Source organism: Motacilla alba, chromosome 18 (genome assembly GCF_015832195.1).
Source record: "Motacilla alba alba isolate MOTALB_02 chromosome 18, Motacilla_alba_V1.0_pri, whole genome shotgun sequence".
Lineage (NCBI taxonomy): Eukaryota > Metazoa > Chordata > Aves > Passeriformes > Motacillidae > Motacilla > Motacilla alba.
In genome coordinates this window covers 8,166,926-8,174,877 of record NC_052033.1, presented here as the reverse complement: position 1 = coordinate 8,174,877, position 7,952 = coordinate 8,166,926, and the positions used below count along the sequence as shown (strand labels likewise).

General features: G+C 44.9%; 1 protein-coding gene across 1 annotated transcript; it reads right to left on the bottom strand.

Moving 5' to 3' along the window:
• Positions 1 to 535: 535 nt before the first annotated feature.
• Positions 536 to 6,738, bottom strand: RNF135 (ring finger protein 135). Its single transcript, XM_038157596.1, has 6 exons — positions 6,380 to 6,738; positions 5,488 to 5,574; positions 4,779 to 4,949; positions 3,394 to 3,553; positions 2,854 to 2,955; positions 536 to 2,050 (listed from the first exon to the last, which is right to left on the bottom strand). Exons 1-6 carry the CDS (start codon positions 6,710 to 6,712, stop codon positions 1,515 to 1,517), a joined length of 1,389 nt encoding a protein of 462 aa, XP_038013524.1. The 5' UTR covers positions 6,713 to 6,738; the 3' UTR covers positions 536 to 1,514.
• Between the last annotated feature and the right edge of the window lie 1,214 nt (positions 6,739 to 7,952).

Here is a 7,952-nt window from a genome sequence, read left to right as displayed (position 1 = left end):
CAACACCACCGTGTCAACCGGACCGCGGCACCGAGAGCCAAGCCCAGTCCTTCCCTAAACAACCTAGGGAGGGTGACTCCAACCCGGGCAGCCCGGCCCAATGTTTAATCACCTACTCAGGAAATTCTTCCAGTGGTCAAATAGTGACACAGTGGGTTCCCATCTGCACTGTGTGGTGTTAGGTGCGTTGTTGCTGTGATCCAAACCACAACAAATTGCTGCCCCTGGGCACTGCGGTGCAACTCGTGGGAAATTAGGGATGTCAGCACTTCATGGTGTAGCTGTTGCTTTTCCAAATGAACCAGCAAAGGACACCTCAATGCTAAGAAGGCAGTGGCTTCGGCTATCCCAGGAAAGCCACCCCAGCCTTGGAGATGCTGAATGGCACACCCCTGGGATCATACAAATGTGCATTTAGGCCATCAGCGTGCTCAGTGGCAGCAGAGTAACTCTGAAGGTGAGCAGCACTTCTGTCAATTACTTTAAAAGACAAGGAGCTCCATTTCACTAAACAAAATAGTTGAATCCCACATGCTTTATTCACAATAAACTATTTATTTTGTCAATTCTGGAATGTCACAGTCTTCCTGAAAAAGCTTTTGCTTCTTCGGAATGTGTTCTCAGTGTGCCTGCATGAAGCAGTGCATCTCTCAGAAATCAAGCTGTCCGTAGGTTTTGTGGGACCTCAGCTCTGGTTCCTTCACCCCCCACAGGCAACTGAGAACCTCTTGCTTTGTCTCAGACTCACTGGCAAGACCAAATGGTCCTTTCCATGACAGTCCTGTTTCCAGGCCCTTTAAACGGGCACTAAAGTGACCACATGATTTATTAGCCAGTATAAACACACCCCAACATCTGCTTCCACAAGCATGCCCATGGTCACACCACCACCAGGACTGACAACCCTTCGGCCAGAGCAAGACTAAAATGTGGTTCTGAGGAGATGATGTTCTCCTGGGACACCTCCCCGAAGTGTCAGGTCCTCAAATCCACAGCCTATTTATTTCATAGTTAGTGCCTACCCTAAAAGGAAAGATTTTCATACCCAAGATCAGTAACATTCTTACCCTCTGAGCATTCCTTAATCAATCAGATCTGTCTAAAGAAAACTCACTTGACAGAAAGTAACGGCATAATCTGTTCTCCTGTATTTTTTTATATCAATATAGGAAAAATTAGGTCAGTGAGAAGAGCTTATCCCCAACATTAGAGCTTCCTTAGTCCATTCCTTCCTAGGAATATCCTGGGACTACTTAAAGCTGCTTGAGAAACCCACCTGACTTCTAGAGGGGTGGTTACTACCTTAAGCATAGGCTGAAATTTCTTTAATGAAGTATGGCTAGACCAGAGCACAGCACGAAGAGAAGCAGAGCAGACAGAAGGATCAGTCGCTGATTCCCAGGAAAGCCTGGGTAGCTATGCATTCATTCCTTGGTACACTCCTGCGCTAAACACTGAGGCTTTTACAGAAACTCTGCAGTCATTGGCAAAATTGTCCCTGTTCTCAGTAGCCTTTATCTCCTGTTTGGCTGACTTATAGTTAAAGATCCATTTCTTTCTAGAGTGTACAGCCAGAAAGCAGGGTAGAGAGGATTTGAGGTACTGATTTCAAAGGTGTGCAAAAGCATTTCTTTGTCAGCAACGGAGTAAAATGACACAGTCTTCTTCTGTAGCTCCAGGAAAACTCCAACCTTCAGTGGTTTGTCCTTGTGCAATATTATTTCTTGATCCTTATGCCATGCTGACAGCTGTTTTTTAGGACCCAACCATTCTACACACCACGAATGCTCAGTTCTTCCCAATTTGTCCCTTTTACCAATCATTTCATGAGCAACTCCAACAGCCCATCCATCACTGTCCTTGGTAATTACTTCCCAGTAGTGGCACCCAGTAGAGAAGCCCTGTGAACACATGACTTGGCTGATGCAGAATCTTTTGGGTGATGGTTGATAACTGGTCAGGCGGCTGGAAACCATCACTCTCCTGTTCTGGGCTGTGAGTGCCAAGCGCTCGTGTACTCTTGTGGGGTCAAAAGTCACATCATCTGCCCCTGGAAAACAGAAAGGAAAATATTCTCACATGCAGGCAACAAGAAGGCAGGTGCATCCCTGCTCCAGAAGAGAAATGAAACCCAATGATCAAACCATAAACCTGAATCAAAGTTCAGAAATCCTCAACCAAGCATTATCAACTGTATCCTGGGCATACTGAAACATTTAACAGGCACAACTGTGTAAATATCCATGACAGACTCATATGCACTCCGGTGGAAAGGTGAAAGTACCTCACACCCTACCAGATGGAATTTATTCCTAGCCACGATCTTTTTTTTTTAAAAAAAATTACCTTTTTGTCAATAACAAACGGGATGCTTACCTTCATAAAGCTTACAGTCATCTGTTCACTGGGACAAGTTCTTACATATTTTATCAGCAAAAACATTTGTTTTCTGTGTTAAGCTACAGCTGTAGTAGAGTGTGTTAGTTGCAAAAATGTTTCTGTCAAAATGTTGCAGAATTCAAGTAAAAACTGGAGTAACTACAGCTTAACAGCAAAGATGAGTGAGGTGCAGTAACTGCCTGTACACCAGCTCAGACTCCACAGCCAGCACAAGCTACCACACAGCTTACACTAAACACGTTTCTTATCTCTTTTTTATCCTACATCCGCAGTCAGACACAATGTTACATTATGTGCCAGTAACTGATTCATTCATGGCAACTCCACTGTGTTTCCATGCTTCAGTAAACAGCCCCGTTTCCTGCTGATGTTGGCAAGGACAGTTTTCTTCAGCAAATCCAGTCTCAGGGTGACCTGGATGTGGTTAAGAGTCCTACTGGCTTGGATACTTACACTGAGAAAACCGGCTGGAAATGGTTGGTTCAGGACTTTCAGCTGCAGACTGTGGAGGTGATGAGCTGACACTTGGCTCCTGGTGTAAGTCTGGAGGATGCACTTAATACAAAAATAAGTGAATTGTTAAGGTATTTCTTCAAAATGCACATAGGAAGTATTTAAGCTTCTAAAGAAAAACACACCTTAAATAAACGCAGCTATTTGTTCAAGTGCAAAACAAGGAGTTGCTTTTTTTGATTGTATAAATTACAAAGGATGTGTAGGCAACCATTTTAACCCAAAATTAACAAAACACTCTATGCTGGTGTGGTCAGAGGGGAACTGTCAGAAGAGTGAGATGGGTAAAGCAATTGGATCTTCTGTGCAGATAAAGTAGGTCCTGTCTTAAAAAATTTTACAGTGTTCTTTAGTTTTTTGCCGAGTATCATGTTTCTTGTTTTATTTGCATGTGCATTTCATAAGCACAAAGTAATTTTTTACTCTCTTCGCTAGATCCACTGGCTTTAAGAAAAAGATTTCAAAATAAGGGAAACTCACCTGGTGGGAGTTGCTGAGCATAATTCTCCAAGAGTAAAATTTCCAACTTTCTCTTAAGATCTTCTACAGCACTTTTGACAACATTAAGCTTTTCATCAAGTGTAATTTTATTTATTGTCAAAGGTGAGCCTCCGTACCTCTGCCTCTCACATAAGTCTCTCTAATAACGACAAAAAGATCAAGGGAAAGATGTAAACAGCAGCAGTTATTTAATCTTGCAGATCAGATTATAACGCCCAAGTGGAAAAAGAGCAGTGATCTCGCCAAGAATCTTATTCTTTGTATCAAAAGTTTCCTTTATAGGACAGTTACCTAAGCAAACCAACCTGAAATCTCACAGAAAATAGTAAAGGATATTCTTATTAAAAAATAAAAACACTGTGTTTTCCCCAAGAAAACTAAGAATGCAACTAAAAAAAAAATATACATATATATATATATATATATATATATATATTACAACTTTCTTAAGTATTCATATGAATACACAAAAATTACTCTTTTTAAAACCTCCTTCTTCTTCTGGAACCGAAACCAAAAGTTTGAAAATGTATTCGTGTGATGAAAGGGTAAACCTGGTCTGCCTAAATTTAGAAATTGTGGAAATCTGCATCTGAAGTTGCTCTGTTAGTCTGTGTGTACAGCCTGTAGGAGGAAACAGCCTTTTGGAGGCTGGATTAATCTCCTTTGCAGGCAGATATCTCAAGTAGGCCAGATGACACTGAAAGTACCCATATCTCCTCACTGCCTGTACTGGGACCCTGGATCAGGTCAATTCCAATGCGGGCACCTGTGCCTGGGCCCTGGAAGTCCAACTCTGTCTCATGGCACTGCCCCACCCTGTGAGCCCCACTCCAAATTCCTGCTGGCTAACTTCCATCACTTGGCACTGTTGTTTTCAACATCAAAACGGGCTCTGCACAATCTGAAGCGCTTTAACTGCGCCTTTTTGAGGGCCCTTGACATGTTTTACACAAGAGAACTGTTACAAAATATTTAATAGCTCTATGAGTTTTTTAACTTGCATACCTGTGTGTAAATACAAATTCTGGAAAACAAAAAGATCATGAAAGATCTTGACTTTAGATTTGACCGAGGACTGGATTTCAGCCCTGCAGCTCCCACTTCATTCCAGCTCATTAATACCCTTGGAAAGAAATCTAGTTCTGAATTCCATTCCCAGCCTGTGCCTCTCTCAGTACTTTTTTTCCTCTGAATTTCTCACTCCAAACTCTCCCTGCTGACAGCAATGTCCATGGATTGGCACCATTGTCTCTATGAGAATGGTGCAGTGGGGACCTCAAAGGTGCTCTGTACTATTCAGCTATCCCAGACAGTGAGCTTGAGTTTCTGCTCATATTCTGCAACTTCATTTCATCACTTACAGTTTGGACTTTGATGTCCGTGAGCTGGTGAATAGTCTCTTCAATTTTCTGTTGAGCAGCTTTTTGCTCTTGTTCAATGAACATCAGTGTGTTTCTCTCCTGTCTTTCAACATATTCCTTCATGCAACAGAAATCTTTAATAATCTGGCTTTTGATCTGAGATGTATATTCCTGAAAGGCAGAAAATATGGAGATCATTGTGTGGTTAGGAAAGATGCATGGAACATGAGAATTACTGCCCCATCCAATGTGCTCTTTGACTGACCCCTGCAGACCAGAAAACTTTATTCAAAGGAAGAAAATACATTTGACACTATCCTGCATTACATGCAATGAGATTTCGGGCATGTTAAGGATCATGAATATTTTATGGCCAGTGGAGTCTGCATGACAACTCAGAAAGTTCAATATTCCCTCTTATGATTTGTAATTTGCATCTAAGTGTACCAGAAACATTCAGGATACTCCTGGGATAAGCAGAAAAATGCAACAATGCACAATTCCAGTGGCCTTTGTGCCAGCCAAGACACAAATTAATGCAGCGGATGCCATATATTCATTCTCATCAGTAAAAACAGAATTGTGACAGAAAAGAAGGAAACCAGAAGGAAGATTCCAGCTCTGAGCTGGAAGGCAACCCTGCAGTCAACCACATCTCCAGCCCAGATGAGTGGAAACTTACTGTAGGTGATGATTGTACAATGTGTACCTTTGTTTTATTGAGATCCTTCCTCAACAGGTGGACGGTCTCTGCAGTTATTTCTTGTTGCTTGGAGCTCTCCCATATCTCTTCCTCCTTTAAAGCGACACATTGGACTGTTTATCTATATAAACCTCAGAGAAAGCATAACTAGGCTAAGCTGCAGGATAATAAAAATTCCCTACATGACTGACATTAGTTAAGCAATGGACTGTTTGAGGAGGTGTCTGAAAGACACAATTCTGAGTAGGAACAATCACAATTAAGTCAACATCAACAGTCACCAATTAATTAGATGTTCAGCTATAATTGTGAGCCTCAATACGCTCTTAGCTTGACTGAAAAAGATACGTATATCCAAAATAATGAAGATCAACACATTTTTCTCATCTCCTCCTCTGGGAGTCCTTTTAAGCAGAGACCTAGATCATGAATCTGTCCCATTTTGTGCCATGAAGCTGGGTGGAGCTGTAGCACTGTCTAATAATGTTATGTGTCCTTTCAGCAGTCTCCAATGCAATGCTGACGCAATAAATAACACCCAGCACGCTTACTACTACTGTGCATCAGCGAAATATGTACAGGTATTAGTTCTTCTAATTCAGCTATGCAGCTCTCAATGTGTCAGACACCAGCAATGAGCCCAAACTCCGCCACCCGAACCCAACTGCTCCATGTGTTACTGTGGGAAGGAAACCCGGGCTGGCCCGAGGGTGCCGCTGGGCGCTGTCCCAGAATGTAGCGGGCAGACTCGCTCAAAGTCAGGGGATGCCACCCGGGGATATCCCGAGGGAGTCGGGGGATGTCACCCCGCGGTGTAATCCCAGAATGTCCCGGGGTGTCGCGGAGGAGCCCCAGGACGTCAGGGGTTGAAGCTCCCGGGTGTCGGCTCCGGCCGTACCTTCTCCCCACGTCCCCGCCCCGCCGAGCTCAGGTCGTTGCAGGCAGCAGCTCCACAGGCTTCCGGCTCCTCCCGTGTTTCCAGCTCTTCCTTCAGCTCCCGCGGGATGAGGCTGAGCAGCGCGGCCAGCTCGCGGTTGGGCCGCAGGTGCTGCAGCTCGAAGGCGCAGCGGCAGAGCGGGCAGGCGGCGCGGGGCCGCCCCGCGCGGTACCGGAGGATGCAGCCCCGGCAGAAGCTGTGGCCGCAGCCCGTGAGCCGCACGGGCTCCGCGAAGAGCTGCAGGCAGCAGGAGCACTGCAGCTCCAGCCCCTCGAGCTCGATGACGGCGGCCATGGCCCGGCCCGGGGTGCAGCGCGGCGGCCGCGCAGTTTCTGTTTCCCCGGGCCCCTCCCCGGTGCCGAGAACGCCCCGGGCGCGCCGGTTCTGCCCCGCTCTGCTCTTCTCACGTGCCTTGGTCGCATGATTTGAGTTGCCGGTGGAAATGGACTGTGACGCAGAACTCCCTAGGGCCTGCCTTCACTTTCATTGACTGTCCAAAAAAGTCCTCGTTATCTGCACTATTTCATTTCCACCGCGAATTTCCCGATTTTGTAATAGTGAGAGTTGCTGACATGGGCAGTCTGCTGACCCAGCCGGGAGAGCAGTGGCACAGCACAGCACTGTGCAGACCTTATCTGACTGAAATCCAGGCTACTTGAAGGACCAAACCCTTCTGAGGTCATCCCAAGCTACTCAGGTCATCTCAAAATAACAATGAAGACTGGCATTGTTCCTCCTACAACTCAAAAGCTGCTCTCTGTTGATTTCAGGAGCTGCAGGATTAGGTGGTTTAATAGAATTGCTGAACCACCATGTGAGCTAGAACGAATGGGGTTGTGTAGGAACAGAGCCTGGAATACAGGAAAGTTCATGGGAGTGTATCAATACATAAAACTGCTGCACATTACTCAGAGCTGGACAGTGACCTGGCCGAGAAAGGCAGAACGATTAACCAACTCATACAATTCCTTTGCACTATTGGGTGAGTGGGGCTGGGGAGAAAGACAAATTAGTGTCACTCATTCCTGCAAATATTGGCACTTCTCATTTCCGCAAAAAAAAAAAAAAGAACTATTTAGAGTATCTCAAGACCAGCTGGCAATTGTCAGCAGAAGGTGGAAGCCTTACCAGAAACTTGTCTGCAAGACTTCCTCTTGATTTGCAAAATAAGGCTATTTGTAAAGAAGAATTAAATGTATGAATTACTTGCTGCTTGGTAGAACCAGATCTCAGACTTTGTCTTGAGGCATGGAACACTCAGCGCTCTGTGTCAGCCAGTGCAATCTCCATCCGTTCCTGTACACAGTCGTACGTGATGAGAAGGCTCCCCTCCAACACTGAACACCAGTCCTCATTCACAGAGTGTTTGCAAGCAAGTCACTGAAGAAAATAGTTTTAAAACTTGCTTCTGCCTTTCAATGTTCAGTTTAATCAAGCTCATTAAGCTTCATCTGTTCCTGGGCAAGCCAGATCAATGTATGTTCATCCTTTACTCTCGACACATTCACTGGGGCACCGTGTGGGGTTGTGCTTT

What these genes read in the sequence shown, in the direction of transcription:
- RNF135 (XM_038157596.1), bottom strand. Translation starts at nt 6,712, where the DNA reads ATGGCCGCCGTCATCGAGCTCGAGGGGCTGGAGCTGCAGTGCTCCTGC. An exon ending in TGCTCAGCAACTCCCACCAG is followed by an intron (nt 2,956 to 3,393) that starts GTGAGTTTCCCT and finishes TTTTGTATTAAG; the next exon opens with TGCATCCTCCAGACTTACAC. An exon ending in TTCCAGCCGGTTTTCTCAGT is followed by an intron (nt 2,051 to 2,853) that starts GTAAGTATCCAA and finishes TCTGTTTTCCAG; the next exon opens with GGGCAGATGATGTGACTTTT.